Source organism: Taudactylus pleione, unplaced genomic scaffold (genome assembly GCF_031769625.1).
Source record: "Taudactylus pleione unplaced genomic scaffold, aTauple2 ptg001299l, whole genome shotgun sequence".
NCBI lineage: Eukaryota > Metazoa > Chordata > Amphibia > Anura > Myobatrachidae > Taudactylus > Taudactylus pleione.
In genome coordinates, this window is record NW_028285699.1 from 838,311 (window position 1) to 861,829 (window position 23,519).

Here is a 23,519-nt window from a genome sequence, read left to right on the forward strand (position 1 = left end):
AAAAGAAGAAAAAAATAAAAAATTTCTCTTTTAAAATAAAGCTTAGGGGCTGCTCCTGCAGCCCCACTGCGACAGGGTGACCCGACTCCGGCCGGGCACCAACTAAAACTGAGGTGCCTGTGGCCGGGGCGGGGTATAGAGGAGGACGGACCCAAGTGCATCCTGGGAGCAGCAAAGCTTTAACTGCGTGGTGCCCGTGGATCCAGATCCAGCTATACCCCAAGGTCAACCCTGTGGACCCCCTATGGACCCTGAAGTAGAAACAAGGGGTGGCTATTCAAATGATCCGTTCAGTCTGTTGCGAGCAAAACTTGCGGCTGTAATTTTGAAAAATACGCCCCCTGGCCGCTCGCACCATACGTCATGTCCACTATTTAATAGATTAATCGAGTACATCGTACAGCGTATGAACTGCTCGCTATTCTTGTGGTTGATTTTTTCAACCGCTATTTTGCGAGTAGTTCTGAGTAAAAAAAAAAAACCAAGTGACGTGGTCAATGACGCTGCTGTATTAATTATGCACACCCTTAAAACACCCGTTTTGACCCTTAAGCACGCCTGCGTTCGGATCTCCACTCCCCATTTTCAAGCACCTTCCCGTTACCACCCACATACGCCTCCTCCTGTCACTCAAAATAGCAGCCATTCGCTATATAGCGAACAAACGATTTTCGGCCGCACTGACTGGTTCGCACGTGTATTACAAACCGTACGCATGCGCAGATGTGCGAACATCGCTCATAACGAACGAGCGTCCGCTTACGAGCGGCTCTGAATCAGGCCCCAAGAGTGGAGATTTAAACCAATGTCCGTTCCAGTCTGGATGAGGTAGAGAGCCGCTATTTTCCTGCTGGTGGGTGACCGTATAAGGGGTAAATTTACTAAAGGTCGATTTTAATCGATCAACATTAATGTTGTGTTTCTGGGGCTAAATCGCACATTTACTAACAGACGATGTTTTATGGTGATTTTGAAGTGTTCGTAAATGTGTGATTTACTCGACATTGATCGATTTAGATTGATTTTTAATCATCCTTTAGTAAATGACCTCATTCAGCAAGCAACGCAAGTGAGAGAACACACGCACTCGGCCGATGTTTTCGCACTGCGCATGCATCGCACTGCGAGTGCGCGAGCTAGCCGATGCGATCGGGTAAGTGTACGCAGACTACACGCAAAATTAACGCAGACCCCTTTCGGTAGTGATTGACAGGAAATGCCGTTCGTGGGTGGTGACGGGGGGGCGGTCGGGCGAATGCAGGCGTGCCTGTGCGTTGGGACGCTTTTTTAGGGGCGTCCATAATTAAGCCAGTGCGGTGATGGACGCAGTGATGAGTCTCCGTGCACACAGGAAGTTCCAAAGATCCTGCGCGAGGTCTGGTCAACCACTATTATGCAAATATGGGCGATGGTTCTCGATGTTACCGATGTTTACGCTATCTTGTGTACTCATCAGGCTGTGAGTAGAGGGAGATGGGCGGATTAATACGGGGCTGGACGTCTGCATATTGTGCTCCGGTCTACGTGCGTATGCATTGATTAGCATATTCTCGCAGTGGCTGGGTGCGTGCGCTCCTTGCTGAGTCAGGCTCAGTGTTAGCTGCGAGACTCTAGTTAAACCCAAGTTATGATCTTCTTACATCGGCACAATCTTGAGCTGAGCACTCACTATTACCTGAGCCTGCAGAGGGCGCCGTTACTGACACAAGAGCAACAAGGGAATGACAGCACAGGGAAACACAGGGTGGTAGGGGGACCCCTTACCTCGGGATAGGACCATTCCGGCGAGAAGTCTGTAATCTCGACAAGCCCTGCGGAAGTGTCTCCTGGCTCAGGGAAAGGGTCTGTAACCGCAGAAGTACTTCCTCCCAATGGCTGCATCTGCTGGGGTTGTCCAGACACCGCTTGAACTGGAGAAGAATTGGCCTGAGGTTCCCCAAACTGTTCATACCCTCCTGTGGCAGCTTCGTCAGTCATCAAATCGGAGATGAGGTCCGGGAACTGGCTGTCGAAGGAGATGTTGAAGTTTTCGGCAGACAGTTCCATGTGAACACTGGACGCCCCAGAAGAAGAACTCAAATCATTTTGGATGATGGAATAGAGATCGTTCATGTTGGTCCCCGGAGTTTCGCCATCTTCCTGTCCTTCAGCTGTTGATACAATGTCCGCCCTCACCTCATCGCTGGAGCTAACATGTTCTTCCTTTGTGTCCTCCATAACAATCTCAGATCCGCGGCTGACCTCCTCCGCCACCGCCTCGCCACTCTCCTCCTCCATTCCCGAATTTACCACACTTGGCTTCTCCTCGGCCACGTTTGTTACTAATCCAGCTTCTGTTAGACTGCCTGTTTCCATGTAACCTTCCACTTTGGAGCCCAGGTCCTCCACCCCTCCATCAATCATCTCCGTTTTAAACACATCAGCCTTTGCCGCTCCACCGTAAGTCTGTCCTTCCTTAGGACTATTGAGGAAGGAGTCTGGGTCGAAAGTTCCATTGCTTCCCCCGGGAGCTGCCTCCATTGCTACCTCCAGGCTGTGTGAGGAGGAGAGCAGGAGACCCTCTACAGGCGAAGGCAGGATGGAAATACCGACTGGTACGGTGGCAGGTTGGTTTCCGGTGTCTGTTGGCAAAAGATGTTGGCTTGGTGTCAATGTCAAGGGCTTCTCAGCGATTCCGGTCATCACCAGCACTGCACTAATGCCGGGAACACCAGGGGTAGTCGTTATGGTGACTCCAGCCAGCTCCCTATCGGTGTAGAAACCATTGGTGAGCGTCAGCGGAGGGGACGTCTGAGTGGTGTCTGGGAGGTCTGAGAAGGAATGTGAGGAGCTGGGGTCATTTGCCAAAGGTGCCTTGGCCCCCTTGTGCCCAGGTCTACGTTCCTTGCCTTGGTCTGGCTCTGTAGAAGATGAAGAGATGTTCTGGACCTCAGTAAGAGCAGGGAATGGGCACAGTCGAGGCTCCACCTTTGGAGAGATGATGCGGTGCTTGGTACTGGTACATTTGTGTGGGACGCTCCCGGCTGAACCTTAAGGAACAAGACAAAAAGCTAGTTTAGGTGTAATAGAGGAGTAGGCACAGTATGGGCACACATTTATTTTCTGTACAGAGAACACACACATACACACATGCACACAGACTCACCCAGGGTGGTGTTACACAGACAGGTGTGGGTGTATGGGGGGGGGGGGGCGGCATAGACTCACCCAGGGTGGTGTTACACAGACAGGTGTGGGTGTATGGGGGGGGGGGGGGGGGCGGCGTAGACTCACCCAGGGTGGTGTTACACAGACAGGTGTGGGTGTATGGGGGGGGGCATAGACTCACCCAGGGTGGTGTTACACAGACAGGTGTGGGTGTATGGGGGGGGGCATAGACTCACCCAGGGTGGTGTTACACAGACAGGTGTGGGTGTATGGGGGGGGCATAGACTCACCCAGGGTGGTGTTACACAGACAGGTGTGGGTGTATGGGGGGGGGCATAGACTCACCCAGGGTGGTGTTACACAGACAGGTGTGGGTGTATGGGGGGGCATAGACTCACCCAGGGTGGTGTTACACAGACAGGTGTGGATGTATGGGGGGGCACAGACTCACCCAGAGTGGTGTTACACAGACAGGTGTGGGTGTATGGGGGGGGGGGGGGGGCGGCATAGACTCACCCAGAGTGGTGTTACACAGACAGGTGTGGGTGTATGGGGGGGGGGGGGGGCATAGACTCACCCAGGGTGGTGTTACACAGACAGGTGTGGGTGTATGGGGGGGGCATAGACTCACCCATGGTGGTGTTACACAGACAGGTGTGGGTGTATGGGGGGAGGGGGGGGCATAGACAAACCCAGGGTGGTGTTACACAGACAGGTGTGGGTGTATGGGGGGGGCATAGACTCACCCAGGGTGGTGTTACACAGACAGGTGTGGGTGTATGGGGGGGGGGCATAGACTCACCCAGGGTGCTGTTACACAGACAGGTGTGGGTGTATGGGGGGGGCATAGACTCAGCCAGGGTGGTGTTACACAGACAGGTGTGGGTGTATGGGGGTGGGGGCATAGACTCAGCCAGGGTGGTGTTACACAGACAGGTGTGGGTGTATGGGGGGGGGCATAGACTCACCCAGGGTGGTGTTACACAGACAGGTGTGGGTGTATGGGGGGGGCATAGACTCACCCAGGGTGGTGTTACACAGACAGGTGTGGGTGTATGGGGGGGGGCATAGACTCACCCAGGGTGGTGTTACACAGACAGGTGTGGGTGTATGGGGGGGGGGGGGGGGAATAGTCTCACCCAGGGTGGTGTTACACAGACAGGTGTGGGTGTATCGGGGGGGCATAGACTCACCCAGGGTGCTGCTAAACAGACAGGTGTGGGTGTATGGGGGGGGCATAGACTCACCCAGGGTGGTGTTACACAGACAGGTGTGGATGTATGGGGGGGCATAGACTCACCCAGGGTGGTGTTACACAGACAGGTGTGGATGTATGGGGGGGCACAGACTCACCCAGAGTGGTGTTACACAGACAGGTGTGGGTGTATGGGGGGGGGGGGGGGGGCGGCATAGACTCACCCAGAGTGGTGTTACACAGACAGGTGTGGGTGTATGGGGGGGGGGGGGGGGGGCATAGACTCACCCAGGGTGGTGTTACACAGACAGGTGTGGGTGTATGGGGGGGGCATAGACTCACCCATGGTGGTGTTACACAGACAGGTGTGGGTGTATGGGGGGAGGGGGGGGCATAGACAAACCCAGGGTGGTGTTACACAGACAGGTGTGGGTGTATGGGGGGGGCATAGACTCACCCAGGGTGGTGTTACACAGACAGGTGTGGGTGTATGGGGGGGGGGCATAGACTCACCCAGGGTGCTGTTACACAGACAGGTGTGGGTGTATGGGGGGGGCATAGACTCAGCCAGGGTGACGTTACACAGACAGGTGTGGGTGTATGGGGGTGGGGGCATAGACTCACCCAGGGTGGTGTTACACAGACAGGTGTGGGTGTATGGGGGGGGGCATAGACTCACCCAGGGTGGTGTTACACAGACAGGTGTGGGTGTATGGGGGGGGCATAGACTCACCCAGGGTGGTGTTACACAGACAGGTGTGGGTGTATGGGGGGGGGCATAGACTCACCCAGGGTGGTGTTACACAGACAGGTGTGGGTGTATGGGGGGGGGGGGGGGGGAATAGTCTCACCCAGGGTGGTGTTACACAGACAGGTGTGGGTGTATCGGGGGGGCATAGACTCACCCAGGGTGCTGCTAAACAGACAGGTGTGGGTGTATGGGGGGGGCATAGACTCACCCAGGGTGGTGTTACACAGACAGGTGTGGATGTATGGGGGGGCATAGACTCACCCAGGGTGGTGTTACACAGACAGGTGTGGATGTATGGGGGGGCACAGACTCACCCAGAGTGGTGTTACACAGACAGGTGTGGGTGTATGGGGGGGGGGGAATAGACTCACCCAGGGTGGTGTTACACAGACAGGTGTGGGTGTATGGGGGGGGCATAGACTCACCCAGGGTGGTGTTACACAGACAGGTGTGGATGTATGGGGGGGCATAGACTCACCCAGGGTGGTGTTACACAGACAGGTGTGGGTGCGGGGCGGGGGTTTGGCCTGGTGCGTTTCCAGCGTCTGCTGCACAAGTTGCTCTATGGAGAATTCGCTGGTTCCGTTCCCATTACTGCAGGACCACTTAACTCCATGAACTGTAAAGAAGACAAAAGATGGATGTACCCCTCACTCACTCACTGATAAAAGGTGCTGTAACCTCTCCCCCCGTACAGAACATGGGCCTCTCCCCAAATAATGTATCAAGTAACAGGAAGACAACTTCCCCCTGATTAAAAATGGCCATAGATGGATGGTAAACCATACAATTCTACCATTCGCCATATCTCGCCTTACCCACCATGTTCAACTCGAATATACACACCCCACATTACTCTCCACACCCCTACCGTCCATTAGACAAGGGTTTTAGTTGGTTTGAAATGACTTCTTCTCGCTTACACATGGGTTATGGCTGGTAGATAAGCTGTCACTACTCCCTACACCCCCTCTTGTCCCTTACACATGGGTTATAGATGATAGATAAGATGTCACTACTCTCTACACTCCCTCTTGTCCCTTACACATGGGTTATGGCTGATAGATAAGATCCCAATACTCTCTACACCCCCTCTTGTCCCTTACACATGGGTTATGGCTGATAGATAAGCTGTCACTACTCTCTACACTCCTCTTGTCCCTTACACATGGGTTATGGCTGATAGATAAGATGTCACTACTCTCTACACTCCCTCTTGTCCCTTACACATGGGTTATGGCTGATAGATAAGATGTCACTACTCTCTACACTCCCTCTTGTCCCTTACACATGGGTTATGGCTGATAGATAAGCTGTCACTACTCTCTACACCCCCTCTTGTCCCTTACACATGGGTTATGGCTGATAGATAACCTGTCACTACTCTCTACACCTCCTCCTGTCCCTTACACATGGGTTATGGCTGATAGATAAGATGTCACTACTCTCTACACCCCCTCTTGTCCCTTACACATGGGTTATAGCTGATAGATAAGCTGTCACTACTCTCTACACTCCTCTTGTCCCTTACACATGGGTTATGGCTGATAGATAAGCTGTCACTACTCTCTACACCCCCTCTTGTCCCTTACACATGGGTTATGGCTGATAGATAAGCTGTCACTACTCTCTACACCCCCTCTTGTCCCTTACACATGGGTTATGGCTGATAGATAAGCTGTCACTACTCTCTACACCCCCTCTTGTCCCTTACACATGGGTTATGGCTGATAGATAACCTGTCACTACTCTCTACACCTCCTCCTGTCCCTTACACATGGGTTATGGCTGATAGATAAGATGTCACTACTCTCTACACTCCTCTTGTCCCTTACACATGGGTTATGGCTGATAGATAAGATGTCACTACTCTCTACACCTCCTCCTGTCCCTTACACATGGGTTATGGCTGATAGATAAGATGTCACTACTCTCTACACTCCTCTTGTCCCTTACACATGGGTTATGGCTGATAGATAAGATGTCACTACTCTCTACACCCCCTCCTGTCCCTTACACATGGGTTATGGCTGATAGATAAGATGTCACTACTCTCTACACCTCCTCCTGTCCCTTACACATGGGTTATGGCTGATAGATAAGATGTCACTACTCTCTACACCCCCTCCTGTCCCTTACACATGGGTTATGGCTGATAGATAAGATGTCACTACTCTCTACACCCCCTCTTGTCCCTTACACATGGGTTATAGCTGATAGATAACCTGTCACTACTCTCTACACTCTTGTCCCTTACACATGGGTTATGGCTGATAGATAAGCTGCCACTACTCTCTACACCCCCTCTTGTCCCTTACACATGGGTTTCAGTTGGCTTATGAGGTCTTCTTTGCTCCATTTCATCCATTCCTTCCGGTCACTGCTTGTGGAGCACAGGATGGGGCCACAGATCTTTCCACAGTCCTCGATGGCTGGTACATTCAGATAGTGAACTAGAACAATATCTGGGTTCTGAAAGAATAACAATTGGTCATTATTGATCCCTCTCTTACATATTCCCCATTCGCAACTCTAAGTGTGGAAGGACCATCCTTCGTGTCCTGTCCCATAGGACTTTCTACTCATGGACAACTCAAAACCACTTTTTCTCCCAAGTGTCAGCCTCAATTTGTGTGATCTCAAATATGCGACTCCCTCCCTATTATCTCCCACCCATCCCTATTATCCCCCACCCATCCCTAGCCGACACTGCTAATTAGGACTAGATTTAGTCACCAGATTCTGGCTGGTGGTCCTCACGAGACTCCATCTGGACAAATCATTAACCCCGGGCGCTATACTGCAAGCCTCTGTCTACAAGATCTACCATGCCCCGCAGTGCAGAGGAGCTGTAGGAGGAAGCCGCGTGTGAGCGAGCACAAGATCGTCTCCACAGGGGACATATGCATACAGCTCGGAGGGAAACTTCATGCTCACTCTACTGGTAGACTTCTTAGGCCACACATAGTGCACAAGGCAATGACAGGTTCTCTTCAGGCGCTCACGGGGGGAGATTCAGGCAACGGTGGGTTGTTTGGCAGGATGACCCCACTAGTTCTTACTTCCACCCCACAGAGCTGTGAGCTAAAAGGAAAGAGGTTTTTCTTCTGTACTATGTATGTGTGTACGGACGGAACCACGCGCTTCACTGGATCGCGCCCACAGGGAATAACAAAATAAACTAATTTAAAGGTTAAAAAAGCTACAGAACTGGCATTATCAGCGTACTAAAAACTCAAAAAACTAACAGATGAATTAAGGCCCCTATCTGTATATGACAAGGGCTGCCTTAAGAGCTCAGTTACACAAAGTATTCCTTCTACAATAATCTATAGGCAACCGAAAATGCTCTCAGAACACTGAGGACATCTTGTGGCCACTTCACTAACTGCAAAATTAATAAAAAATAACTAGAAGGAGGGAGAGAAAAGGATGCATTCTGGACAATACAGAAGACATACTAATAAGTACGCCTACACGCCTGTCAGTGAGATGGAGCTGGCAGGAAGGGTCTCAGGAAGGATATGCCGTATCCTGGCTATGCTTACATAAAGTTACCCAGTGTCAGTACAGGTCAATGTGGCTGCAGTAGGCTACAACGGTACAGGTATCAGAGAGGGCCCTCACACTTATCGGGGTGTCTCTAGGGCCGCAGACCTAGCACATCCTCCGGCCCCCCCGTTACTCACCTGCAGGAGCCAATAGCAGCGCCGGTGAAAGGTTGGAACAATGGACGAGTGGACGTAGCATCCGTAGAGGCACTACGAAAATAAAACAACTACAATTACACTGAGTGTCTGTGATAGACGGCAGAGTTATGAGCACTCCCGGTTCTTAGCTCGGTATTTACATTACAGCGGCTGGTTTCCTCCGCCTACGGCTGATCCCATCGCCGTAAAACACCCGGTCAAAAAACTGCGCGCGGACTGTAACCAAGACAGAAGAGAATCTGAGATGAACCCACCTCCATCCCCTGCACTTTCAGCTTCATGTGATCTTCCCGGGTCGTCTTTCCATCCTTCCTCTTCTTCCAGCAATAGCCGTCCTTCCGATATTTCACCTTCTTGCGGTTGTACAGGATGATGGAGCCATTCTGGGGTCTAGCACAGAGAGGACAGGTCATAGAGCAACACAGTTTCCCACTTCCCAATAATATCTTTCAATTGGCAAACATGAGTATCTTACTGACTGCCATGGTTATCTGTACATCACGTTAGAAAAGCATGGAAGCACTGCGGGTTGCTGGTAGTCTGTGCGGGGTATTAAAGTGCACGAGGGGGGCAGCACTCATTTTGGAGGCGGAACCAATATTCAGGGGTATGAAATCATATATACAGGAGCCAGTGACTCCGCTGGGGAATAGCGTGGCAGGTGAACCTTTATGCCGCATGTAGGTTCAATACATATAATGGCTGTGCGCACTGCCTGCAGAGGACGGGCAGACTTCAATCATCTGCAGCACAAGGGCCTTGGTTGGGCTCTTGTCTGCGTCTCTTTGGTGACCGCGGATTCGCCCAGGCGGAGAGACAGCCGCCATTGTGGTTACCGCGAGGCTGCAGGAATGGATCAGTAACAGGCGGACAGAGTTTGTTGCTTTATTTCCTAAAGATGTGAACTGCGACCAGAGGTATTAATGAGGACAGAAGTCTCCCAAGGAGAACAGTCCCCTAGAGCTGTGGTTCTCAAACTCGGTCCTCAGGACCCCCACGCAGGTCACGTTTCCCAGGTCACCCAGCAGGTGCACAGGTGTACTCATTACTCACTGACACATTTTAAAAGTTCCACTGGTGGAACTAAAATCTCACTTGTGATTCTGTGAGGAGACCTGGAAAACATGCACTGTTTGGGGTCCTGAGGACAGCGTTTGAGAACCTGCGCAGTAGAGAATTAGCAACGGTTACATTTCCTGACCATGTCGGACAATAACACAGAGAAAATCAGACCTACTGTAAAGAACTTATTGATGGGAGAGAAAACATGGCATGCCATAAACATGCAGCTACATTACCTGGTTTTAGGGGCACAAGATAACCATTCGTCATGCTTCTCGAAGGTAATAAGGTAAGAGGCAATTTCCTGCAGGGAAGAGAGAGACAGACCTTCCTGTAACATAATGACAGCCATAGGATAACGTACAGAATGACGGACGGGTGACTGGGGTCTCAGTAGCAGCTTCTCAGCGCGGCTCTTCCTCCTGCACATCCGGGTCAGCCCAGTTTTGAAGTGGGAGGGACCGACGCAACAACCTAATCACTAAAATGGTCACAGCAGCACAGATTATCTCAGGAAATTAGTCGGTTGATCTTGCGGGACACAGTGACTGTGTGATTACATTTAGTGAGGGGAGGGCTGCGTGCGACTGTGTCTTCATCAGAGGTAGAAAATTAGGATTTTTATTCTTACCCTAAATATTTTTCTCCCAACCGGGGATGATGGAGGCCGTGGGGTATAGAGGCTCAGCAGGGAGTGCGGGAACTCCAAATGTCTACACTAACCACAGTACTTCCTCCCCATCTATATCTGACCGCAGGCAGGAAGCCGATGATTTTACCAACCAAGCCCCACAGGACAGAAGAGCAGGCACAACAGGGGGGAGGAGGACGGGACCCTTCTAGAACAACGACAACCAGCCATGAAGGGGAACTGGAGCGTAGGGGGGTGCACAGGGGCTCCTAATGGCTTGTCAGGAGAATAAAACACTGTTCTCTCTTTCAACTAATACAGGGACATTGGAAAGCTGCCTCTGAGGTTGGTTCTGCTCAGCAGAACTGGTGAGGAAGCATCTTCTGTACACAACTAGCATCGCAGGATACAAGCACAGTAACCCGGGGACTGGAGACCAGGTGCCCGCATGACGGAGTTACAACGCTGATGCTCCACGCAGCGCCAAGCAGGAGACATTCTCCCATCTCGTAGAATGAGCCCTTCTATTTTCTGCCCCATTCCAATGTAATCCACCTAGTAATGCTCTGCTTGAGCAGTGGTTCCCAAACTGTGCGCCGTGGCACCCTGGGGTGCCTCGGGACACTTGAAGGGATGCCTCAGGTTGGTGGTCCATCACCAAAACAAGAGATATGGTAAGAACTTACCTTTGTTATCTCTGTTTCTACGAAGTCCATAGGGTCCACAGGGTTGACCTTGGGGGTATAGGTTGGGAACCAAATCCGGGCACCACGCAGTTAAAGCTTTTAGCTCCCAGGATGCACTTGGGTCCACTCTCCCTATAACCCCGCCCCCCAGCCAGAGGCACCTCAGATTGTAAGTAGCCAAAGGCCGGAGGAGGAGAGAAAAAGAGAGAGAAAACTGGAACACTCTAGAACCATACTCACAGAAAAGGAGACGGGAAGCCGGTGACCAGTAACACAGCCCATATGAAGCCAGGTGCGTCAGGGCGGGCGCCCTGTGGACCCTATGGACTTCGTAGAAACAGAGATAACAAAGGTAAGTTCTTACCATATCTCTTGTTTTCTACTTCAGGGTCCATAGGGGGTCCACAGGGTTGACCTTGGGGATGTCCCAAAGCAGTTCAACCAAGGGTGGGGACGCTCCTGTGCTGAGAGGAGAATCCGTCGCCAAAAAGGAAGCATCCTGAGAGGCAAAGGAAACCAATGCCTAGAACCTTAAAAAGGTATGGACAGAAGACCACGTGGACACCTAGTAAGGCAAAACAGCCGAGGCGCCACGACGAGCCGCCCACGAGGGTTACACGGCCCGAGAAAAAAAACAAGCCTCAACGACAGAAATGCCCACCCATGGGTAGGCCCCTGAGGAAGACATACGAGGCCATCCAGTCAACATTTCATTATAGGCCGGCCATCGTTTCCTGTTAAAACCAGAAACCGCAGACCACCAATAAGGAGTCCGCTTACCATAAGGAACTTGAACGGATCACATAAAGCCAAAGAGGCCGGACCACAGTCCATGAGGCCACAACAGCCGAGAGGACTGGGAACTGAATGGCCATACCATAAGTTCCAGAATAATATGGAACCTAAAAACCACTTTAAGAAGAAACACAGGGCGAGAGCAACTCACACCCTGACATGATGCCCTCCAGAAGAGGGAGCCACATGAGAACGCTCCCCATTCAGACACTCTCCTGGTCGATTTAAACACCCTGAGAGAGAGAGAGAGAGCTTAAACAATAGACCATGTAATGGCTATCACAACCAGCGGTTCCATTGACTGTCCCCGGAGGGAACAAAGAACCACTACTAACTCCCCAGGAGTCCCTAGGGAGGACAAATGGAGACATAATCCAGAAAACACTCCAAAGGATGAACTGGATATCAGAGCGGAGCAATTCCATATCTTAACCCTACCGACAGTGTAGAGATCCGCACTGTCAGGAAGGCCAGGCCAAGGGTGAAACCCAAGCCAGCTGGAAGGAATGCCAGAATATCTGGAAATCCTGGACACCGGAGGATCGTATCGACAGGTACGATACCATAAGAATTATGTATGCCACAGTCCGTGGCAGATCCCAGCAAAGTCTGGCCTATCTGCTCTAAACATCTCAATGAAGACAGAGCCAGGGAAGCCCGAGGACCACAGTAGGGGCGCAGTTAAAGACAAGCGATCCAGATCCAGGGAAAAACAAGGACCCTGAGACAACAGGTCCAGATAGTGAAGCAGTAGGAACGGAGCATCGAGGAGGAGACTCCGAAAATCTTAGTACCAGTGATGTCTGGGACGACCTGGAGCCCCCAGAAGGAAAGCCCCTCCGTCTCGAATTAAACTTCCGAAGACCTCGAGGAAGAAGGGAGACCGGAGGACACAGGTACACAAAGTGGAAGGACCACTTCACTGACAAAGAGTCACTGAAGGTAGCTTCAGTACTCCTAGAGCTGGACTGTAACACCGGTAATGTGTGATCGAGTCAGAAGGCCATGGGGATCAATCCCCTCAGGGAGGCCCCCTCTGCTCACCAGGAGTTGAAACCTCTCTTGGAGAAGAGACTAGTCCCCGGGATGCACGCCGTGACGGCTGAGGAAGCCCGCTTCCCAATGGAGAGCTCCGGGAATAAACACCGCAGAGTTGGCCAGGAGAAGACCCTTGGACTATGTCAGAATGGGTGACATTCCTAACATTGCCACCCAACTACCAGTGTTGCCTAGATGGAAGCCACTGTTGTGACACTGTCGGACTGAACCTATTCAGGTTAACCGTGACAAATGGGTTAGGCCAGAGTGAAAGTCCAAGACAGCTTAAAGTATCAACAAGGTAAGTGGCAGGGCAGAAGCGACAGACGTCCAACTGCCCCGAAATGAATGCGGACCAGACACTGTCTTTAGCAAAGAACACCCTGGACGAGATGGCCATAGCCACCCGGACAGAGACCAACTCGCCTCCGTAGAAAGTATCATCGTTCGAACAGTGATCCGATGGAAAAAACTCGATCCATCTGGAGGGGAGTCAATTATGGCAAGGCCTGGAATGGAACTGAGCACATTCCACCCTACCAAAAGGTAGACACTCTGGTAGACCGCGCATCACAAAGAGTAATGACATATGTCGACTGCGTAGATATCCGCACACTCGAAGTTGAAGAGTGGAGATCTTGTCTTACGCCAGAAAAATTCTCAGATTCTGAGAATCCAGCAGTGCTCCCAGATGAAGAAAACCCTGTGAGGGATGCAGGGAGGACTTTTCTGTGACGAGAAGAAGCCCCGGTTATCCTGACCTGGCGGTAAAGTACCTTGGTGATCCTGCTAAAAGTAGGAGACCGTCCAGAGAAAGGAGCATTCGGATACACTGAACAGGTGAACTGTCAGAAAATCCATAAAGCTGGTAAACCCCGGTGGAGTTGAGGACAGCCCCAAAAGGCAGAGCCCGAAACTTACAAGTGTTGCTGTGGCACAGCAAACCTGAACCCATGCTGATGAGAGGGCTCTGTATGTACCCGTAGGTACGTATCCTGAATACTCGGATATACCATAAAATCCCCAGGTTCCAAACATCGGATGATGGAGCATGGACGATTCCACCTGAGTCAAGGCACCGTTGGAATCTGATTCAGGGATTTGAGACAGAGTATAGGCAAAGGAGGACCAGTCGGTCACCGCCCCAAAAAGAAAGTAGAACAACCAGTCCCTCACTGAGATAGTGAGGTTGGCCGAAATAGCTCTGCTTACCACAAAGACTGTATAGCTTTCTGGGATTGTAAGGCCCTGATCAGTTCTGAAGAAGGGCCCGTGTAACAATGCCTGTGAGGAGGCTGCATGAGCAATGAGAGGCCGTTGAGAATCAGTACCTCACTCTGGAAATTCCCCAGATGTAGACCTGTCCCGTCAGGCTGAGGGTATATCCTCAGGTGTAGAAACAGGGTCGTCCGGAAGTCCAGGACTGCTCGGTACTGGATACGGTGGCCCCCGTGGAGGCCGACAGCCTAGGAAAAAACAGGCCTTTAGGCTGACCCTGAGGACAAAAAGACTTAACAGAGTTAGTCCGAATGTAGTGGGAGTAGCTAAAGACGGTATCTCCCCATTAGTGATACTGCCAATGATGCAACGATCTTGTCAAGGTCAGGACCAAACAAGAACTTCCCCCTGGAAGGAGTGTGCACCTCTGCTTTCCCATAACGCAGCCATAGGGTACTGCGGCGGATACAGACGCCGCCGAAACCCTGAAAGTTAGAAGACCGGCATCCCATGAGGTAATCCCACATATGACCACTGCATATTTTGTGAGCGGCAAAAAGATATTTGAACCTCAGACGTGTTGGAGGGGAAAAACGTCACAAAAGCATCACCATGCGATGGCCATGGTAGGACGGGCAACAGGCCCTGAAAACTTGAGTACATTGATTTCAGGCAAAGTTACCACCTACGGATCCGTAAAATTCGTCCAGGCCGGGATGGGAGGCGTATTAATGCCTGTAACCCGATGATTAACATACAAATCCATCCCAGAAGGGGATTTCCATTACTTGTGAGGACCCTCAGGGAATGGGAAACAGGAGGCCTTTGTGACTCCTCGTATCTGGGGACAGCCAGACTCCCGCTATGAGATCCACCCGCTGGGCAGAAAACGGGAGATGTATGATACTGGTGCAGGATCGACATTCTCTATATCCAGAATGAGCCTGGCTACCAGCCCCAAAGCAGGGATAATAATACTTGAGATCGGCTCCCCCCCATGTGAGAGGGAAAGAGCCGAATATACCATCCAGTTCACGGCAGAGCCACTGGTCAGTAACCACAGGGCGTATATCACGCCAATTAGTATTTCGTATAAAACGACATCCACCAGGGTGGCCGTTGTGGTAATCCCTGCAAGGGGAATGACAGACCGATGTGGTATCGGAGGTAATTCATGTACTGTGAAAAACCCCGGCAGGGAGCGATAGTCTGTGACACAGGGGTAAATTGCAAGAAATTGCGAGATACCCCGAGTTCAAAAGGGCAGTATGGTGAAGTAACTCCAAGCGAGTGACGACAATGGGGCCCGCCCGGCGATCCTCAAAGGAGAGGATCCTGAGAAACAACACCCTTTAAGGGGGTCGTGCAAGGGGCCCGGCACCAGATGGTGCCGCATACGTAAACCTTTCTGAGTTAAAATCCTCCGCACTAATTCCTGCAGGCTATGACTTGCAGGATAGCAATAATGGGTGCAGTATCGTGTGCAATCTCCTGGTCAGATATATCTGACTATCTTGACGGAAATATTAAGCAGCGCCATACCGGTCCTGACTGACGCTAAGATTAGCTGCAGGAACCCATTATCAGCGTACGCAACTCACAGTTCCATCTAAAATATGGCAACGTGCAGCACGCAACAGTATGTGACAAACCTCACAGATATTAACAAATATATATATGTGAGGTCTCAGAACCACCCCAGGTACACCTGTATTAGGGCAGATAAAGAAAAGGGATAGATATACACTGACAGGTGAGAGAAAAAGCAGACAGTCAGCACTAGCATAAGTCACATACAATGCAGAAAAATATATATACATACATAAGCATGACATATAATATACTGCACAATGTCGCTACATTCAACTGCCCAGATTCAGTGTCTGGGAAGGCTATAGCGCTGTGTACACTCACCCAAAATGGCCAGGTACGCAGGGGGACTGGGCTCACTGACATCCTAAGAGTTCTGCAGCACCACAGAGAGAAAATGGCCGCTGGAGACCTCAGAAGAAGCGTGGCCCGCGGAGGAAGCAGCTCAGCGACGCCAGACTGTATTATTGAAAGGCGCGCTGAGCTGAGGGGAGGAGCCGCTAGACAGGGAAGGCTTCCTCCCCTGGCTAGCAATTAACCCCCCGGGATGCCGGCTCCCGCTGCCGCTATAATCCCTGGTGGGCTGTGGACACGCGGGGTATGCCTCCATGGAGGGGGAGCCCGCCGCCACCGCTAGCGCCTCCGGTCTGTCCCCAGAGACCGGAGGCATAAGGCTGCATGTACACGCGGGTCACCGCAAGCGGTGACCACGCGACTTACCTGTCCCCGTCGATCCGGCAGCAGCCCAGGGATTCCTCCAGAGCCCGGCTAGTACAGACTCTGGGGTCCCGCTGCGATCCCCAGATCTGTACTGGCGTCGCAGCGCCGGCGGGGTGTAGGAGCGGCAGCTCAGACGTCCATTGGACAGTCTGATGCTGCCGCTCTGAAGAGTAGTAAAAAAATAATAAAATAAAACTCTTTTAAGCTTAGGGGCTGCTAAGCAGCCCCCCTGCAGTAACGGTGACCCGACTCCGGCCGGGCACCAACTTAAACTGAGGTGCCTCTGGCTGGGGGGCGGGGTTATAGGGAGAGTGGACCCAAGTGCATCCTGGGAGCTAAAAGCTTTAACTGCGTGGTGCCCGGATTTGGTTCCCAACCTATACCCCCAAGGTCAACCCTGTGGACCCCCTATGGACCCTGAAGTAGAAATTAAATAATTTATGGTCAATGTAATGTAAATATGTGGACAAACAAAAGTGCCAACCTGTCTACCACCACATAACTGACCCTAAGGATGACAGGTTGGCACAATTTAATTTACTTCATTATTTTCTGAATTTCTGAATAACAAACTTAAGCTTAGGGGTGCCGTGAAAACAATGCTGACACTCTAAGGTGCCGTGATTCAAAAAAGTTTGGGAACCACTGCCATAGAGGACAGAAACTTCGCCCTGCGCACAGTGCGAGTTCCATGAACAGAAGACCTCAGGTCGAGACACCATCTAGATGATAATAGAGGAGCCTAAGAACGGAATGACGGTGTGCTGATTTTAATGGGACCTGAAGACCACTGTGGACACTAAGGAAGGATCAGTGTGAAGAACAGTGTTGTCTTCAAGAAAGAGGAGCTATGGAGACTCTACTCGCTGAAAATGTAGCCAAAAGAAACCATAGCTCCATCTAATTCGGAATAGGGGACTCTGAGAAGAGCGGAAACACTTACGGTAAAAGTGACCGTTTCCTTTGAGGGAAAACCTGGACCTTTAGCGAAGTCGGTGACTGTAACATAGATGATGCTCCTGCAAAACCCGTAGACTCAAACACAAACGTATCGCAGAAGTTTTTGGGGCATGTCTCCATCTACGACTGTGATCCCGTACGCAGTAAAAATGGCTCCGGCATCGATCCTGGACGACCATGGGGTTACTCAGAACTCAGATAATCGACTGATCAGCGACCGATGCATCGACTTTGTTAGCAGTCTCTTGAAGTTGCGCAGCCCCCGCCAGTGGCCGTCTCTGTACAAATCCCGGCGCCTGTGACATTTGCATATTTCCGCCCAGCCGATGTGTGCAACCCCACCACCCCCAAACTCTTCTAGTCTAATATGAATGGAAAGACCCCAACACAACGAGCAGAGCAGCTGGAGAATAAAGGCCTTGTCTCAAGTATAGCTGATAAAGTAAAGAGGACTAGGTGGGGGGCTTCTGAGGTATTCCCAATGTACAATTCTGTTTAACCAGGCGTCAGAAGTAGAATCGGACCTCCGGCCACATAGGAGAAACAGACGGCTATCACCAGCGGATGGGCAAATCGGTGCACGTCATGCTGGCGGTTTGTCTGAATGGACTGAAACGCGTCCTCCGGAAGATGACTACCGGCCTTTTCCACGAATAAAGAGCAGTGAAAGCTGGAGCTCCGATGTCTGGGAACAATGGTGGGCAAACAACAACTCATTCCTACAAGGGCACCTGGAAGAGCTGGATTCTGGGCGCATCTATGGTGACGCTTCTGCGGCATCTCCCTGATGGTGACGGCAAAAATTCCCATCGACTGCTTAACTTGAAATTTGTTTCAGACTATGTTAGCGAGCAGAAGGCGAGTCACAGCGCTCACTCAGGACAGCGGGAGAAGGGGTAATCGTCTGCGCTTCTCTGGAAGTCACAGGATACAGAGCAGAGGCAGCCAGTTTGTAAGCACAGACTGAGAGTTATATAGTGGGAGGAGCAGGGTAACCCAGCAGCACAGAGTATATCAGGAGCTGAGTGATGTGTTAGTGAGGACAGAGCTGCATGTGACAGGGTCAGTGACATGATGTGAGGAGAGGAATGGAGGCAGCAGGAAGCCACAGACTGAGAGTTATATAGTGGGAGGAGCAGGGTCCCCAGCAGCACAGAGTATATCAGGAGATGAGTGATGTGTCAGTGAGGACAGGGCTGCATGTGACAGGGTTATATAGTGGGAGGAGAGGAATGGGGGCAGCACAGAGTATATCAGGAGATGAGTGATGTGTTAGTGAGGACAGGGCTGCATGTGACAGGGGCAGTGACATGATGTGAGGAGGGGAATGGAGGCAGCAGGAAGTCACAGCCTGAGAGTTATATAGTGGGAGGAGCAGGGTCCCCAGCAGCACAGAGTATATCAGGAGATGAGTGATGTGTTAGTGAGGACAGGGCTGCATGTGACAGGGGCAGTGACATGATGTGAGGAGGGGAATGGGGGCAGCAGGAAGCCACAGACTGAGAGCTATATAGTGGGAGGAGCAGGGTCACCCAGCAGCACAGAGTATATCAGGAGATGAGTGATGTGTCAGTGAGGACAGGGCTGCATGTGACAGGGTTATATAGTGGGAGGAGAGGAATGGGGGCAGCACAGAGTATATCAGGAGATGAGTGATGTGTCAGTGAGGACAGGGCTGCAAGTGACAGGGGCAGTGACATGATGTGAGGAGGGGAATGGAGGCAGCAGGAAGTCACAGACAGAGTTATATAGTGGGAGGAGCAGGGTAACCCAGCAGCACAGAGTATATCAGGAGCTGAGTGATGTGTTAGTGAGGATAGGGCTGCATGTGACAGGGGCAGTGACATGATGTGAGGAGAGGAATGGAGGCAGCAGGAAGCCACAGACTGAGAGTTATATAGTGGGAGGAGCAGGGTCCCCAGCAGCACAGAGTATATCAGGAGATGAGTGATGTGTCAGTGAGGACAGGGCTGCATGTGACAGGGTTATATAGTGGGAGGAGAGGAATGGGGGCAGCACAGAGTATATCAGGAGATGAGTGATGTGTCAGTGAGGACAGGGCTGCATGTGACAGGGGCAGTGACATGATGTGAGGAGGGGAATGGAGGCAGCAGGAAGCCACAGACTGAGAGTTATATAGTGGGAGGAGCAGGGTAACCCAGCAGCACAGAGTATATCAGGAGCTGAGTGATGTGTTAGTGAAGACAGGGCTGCATGTGACAGGGGCAGTGACATGATGTGAGGAGGGGAATGGAGGCAGCAGGAAGTCACAGCCTGAGAGTTATATAGTGGGAGGAGCAGGGTCCCCAGCAGCACAGAGTATATCAGGAGATGAGTGATGTGTTAGTGAGGACAGGGCTGCATGTGACAGGGGCAGTGACATGATGTGAGGAGGGGAATGGGGGCAGCAGGAAGCCACAGACTGAGAGCTATATAGTGGGAGGAGCAGGGTCACCCAGCAGCACAGAGTATATCAGGAGATGAGTGATGTGTCAGTGAGGACAGGGCTGCATGTGACAGGGGCAGTGACATGATGTGAGGAGGGGAATGGAGGCAGCAGGAAGTCACAGACTGAGAGTTATATAGTGGGAGGAGCAGGGTCCCCAGCAGCACAGAGTATATCAGGAGATGAGTGATGTGTTAGTGAGGACAGGGCTGCATGTGACAGTAGCAGCACAGAGTACATTAGGTGATGACAAAGTAATATATCTGAGGGGCAATGGCTGATCACATTGTGGTAAATACACATGTGGCTATGGGTGTCCATCATTCGCAGTTACATCCCCATAGATCACTATTTTGCATTTGCCCCACTGCTGCGGAGTCTAGTGCAGAGCTATGTAATGCAGGGTCCGTACCTCATTGGTGTTCCAGCGTTGTCTCTCTTTAGGTAAAACCGTGCACTTAGGTAAACACTCCAGCAGCTTCTTGGGTAGGAAAACCTTGATATGGTGGCCGTTCTCTAAGGGAAGGAAAGATTCACAGGATCAGAAATGGATCAAAGAGGACAGAACATAGAGGAAAGCGTCACACGGTATTTCATATATTGCCAATGTTTCATTATTGCTTCTACTAATAGGGGTCCAAATGATATACTTTATTCTCACCTGAGGCCTCGGTGTACGGTGACAAAATCTCACCAGAGACCTCTCTGTACAGTGATGTACCAGAGACTGTGGTGTGCAGTGAAATAATCTCACCAGAGACCTCTCTGTACAGTGATGTACCAGAGACCTCGCTGTACAGTGAAATAATCTCACCGGAGACCTCGCTGTACAGTGACATCATCTCAGCAAAGACCTTGCTGTACAGTGATGTAATCTCACCAGAGACCTCGCTGTACAGTGACATCATCTCACCAGAGACCTCGCTGTACAGTGACGTCATCTCACCAGAGACCTCGCTGTACAGTGACTTCATCTCACCAGAGACCTCGCTGTACAGTGACATCATCTCACCAGAGACCTCGCTGTACAGTGACTTCATCTCACCAGAGACCTCGCTGTACAGTGACATCATCTCAGCAAAGACCTCGCTGTACAGTGATGTAATCTCACCAGAGACCTTGCTGTACAGTGACATCATCTCACCAGAGACCTCGCTGTACAGTGACATCATCTCACCAGAGACCTTGCTGTACAGTGATGTAATCTCACCAGAGACCTCGCTGTACAGTGATGTAATCTCACCAGAGACCTCGCTGTACAGTGACATCATCTCACCAGAGACCTCGCTGTACAGTGACATCATCTCACCAGAGACCTCGCTGTACAGTGACATCATCTCACCAGAGACCTCGCTGTACAGTGACGTCATCTCACCAGAGACCTCGCTGTACAGTGACGTCATCTCACCAGAGACCTCGCTGTACAGTGACTTCATCTCACCAGAGACCTCGCTGTACAGTGATGTAATCTCACCAGAGACCTCGCTGTACAGTGACGTCATCTCACCAGAGACCTCGCTGTACAGTGACGTCATCTCACCAGAGACCTCGCTGTACAGTGATGTAATCTCACCAGAGACCTCGCTGTACAGTGACGTCATTTTACCAGAGACCTAGCTGTACAGTGATGTAATCTCACCAGAGACCTCGCTGTACAGTGACATCATCTCACCAGAGACCTCGCTGTACAGTGATGTAATCTCACCAGAGACCTCGCTGTACAGTGATGTAATCTCACCAGAGACCTCGCTGTACAGTGATGTAATCTCACCAGAGACCTCGCTGTACAGTGATGTAATCTCACCAGAGACCTCGCTGTACAGTGATGTAATCTCACCAGAGACCTCGCTGTACAGTGTTGTAATCTTACCAGAGACCTCGCTGTACAGTGACGTAAACTCACATGAACATCAAATGATATAATCTCACCTGAGACCTCGGAACACTCCTTGCTATTCATTGTAAATAGCTGGACATCTCGGGGAGAGGAGAAGAGATGTTAGGCCACAGGGTGTCCGAATTTGCTGTGCTCTATACAGGAAGAGACAAGGGAGAAATTATTAGGGAGGGCAATAGTAATGGAGAACAGAAGATGGTGACAAAGGGGACACAAAGTGAGAAATACATGGAGAGATACCATGTAACACATTCATAATGACCAATGATGGATCTATTAGGAGGCTCACACACATGGTCCTTCCTATCAGTGAGAAGCCAGACGATGGCCTTGCTGAAGTCCTGGAGGGCAGGAGATTACATGGAGAGATACCATGTAACACATCCATAGTGACCAATGATGGATCTATTAGGAGGCTCACACACCAGGTCCTTCCTATTAGTGATAAGCCAGAATATGGTGTTGCTGAAGTCCTTGAGGACAGGAGATTACATGGAGAGATACCATGTAACCATGTAACACATTCATAATGACCAATGATGGATCTATTAGGAGGCTCACACACATGGTCCATCCCATCAGTGAGAAGAGAGACGATGACGTTGCTGAAGTCCTGGAGGGCAGGAGATTATATGGAGAGATACCATGTAACACAACCATAGTGACCAATGATGGATCTATTAGGAGGCTCACACACATACTTTGGGGTGCACGTGAAGAGCTGCAGTTTTATTCCGAGTTTCTGGCCTACGTATACATCATCATCTGCAGCGTCAGGCAGCCAGTTACTAATCACACAACATACGGCGACACAAAGGTCAGCGGAGGATGATGGAGGAGGCGCATATGTGAGACATGGGAGAGAGAGGACCAAGAGCTGACAGTCTACATCAGGGTTGCTCAACATACGACCCTCCAGCTGTTTGGGAACTACATGTCTCGGCATGCAATGCCACAGTTTTGCTATTACGGAATGCGAACACTGCGGCAGGACATGCTGAGATGTGTAGTTCTACAACCGCATGTTGAGAACCCCTGGTCTAGATAGAGGAGACAATACTGAGACATATAAGCTAGAGGGAAGGGAAATGTCACGATACTGAATCTGGTAGAACAGAGAGAGAGAGAGAGAGGTACCGCGTGTGTATGTGTGCGGGGGGGAGGGGGGGGGTTATGGGGTAGATATAATGACAGATCTGACATGGAAGTTTGAAGGTTGGGTTGTGTGTATAGTGAATGTGAATCATACGTGTCTGTAAATATGCATATAGAAGACAATACACTTGGTCTGTCAAAACCCAAGGGTCTCATAGCCAATCACGTCGCCCTCTGTAGTACTAACCGCCGCACCCCAATTACAGACTTCGCTTACAGATCATTGTCAGCAGCAGTTATCACAGTAACAATTCCAATATAGATTACATCAGTATATACAGTCAGGTGCATAAATATTGGGACATTGACAGAATTTTCATATTTTGGCCTATATTCACCACCACAATGGCTTTGAAATGAAACAAACAAGATGTGCTTTACTGCAGACTTTCAGATTTAATTTGAGGGTAATTACATCCAAATCAGGTGAACGGTGTAGGAATTACAACGGTTTCTATATGTGCCTCCCACTTTTTAAGGGGCCAAAAGTAATGGGACTATCAACTCAAAAGCTATTT

The 23,519-nt window shown here is 50.8% G+C and overlaps 1 protein-coding gene across 3 annotated transcripts in view; it reads right to left on the reverse strand.

Moving 5' to 3' along the window:
* CAMTA2 (calmodulin binding transcription activator 2) overlaps positions 1-22,835 on the reverse strand; it is a 205,152-nt gene extending 182,317 nt beyond the window's left edge. Inside the window, exons 1-8 of one of the 3 annotated variants that reach the window (XM_088462966.1) lie at positions 21,879-22,835; positions 20,362-20,465; positions 10,102-10,169; positions 9,058-9,193; positions 8,783-8,854; positions 7,412-7,565; positions 5,572-5,712; positions 1,765-3,029 (exon numbers count right to left, since the gene is read on the reverse strand). In XM_088462966.1, the coding sequence (XP_088319092.1) occupies positions 1,765-3,029; positions 5,572-5,712; positions 7,412-7,565; positions 8,783-8,854; positions 9,058-9,193; positions 10,102-10,169; positions 20,362-20,465; positions 21,879-21,909 (1,971 nt within the window). In that variant the 5' untranslated portion in view covers positions 21,910-22,835. The remainder of the gene's footprint in view (positions 1-1,764; positions 3,030-5,571; positions 5,713-7,411; positions 7,566-8,782; positions 8,855-9,057; positions 9,194-10,101; positions 10,170-20,361; positions 20,466-21,878) is intronic. The other 2 variants (XM_088462964.1, XM_088462965.1) reach the window with 2 other exon arrangements.
* Positions 22,836-23,519: the final 684 nt, after the last annotated feature.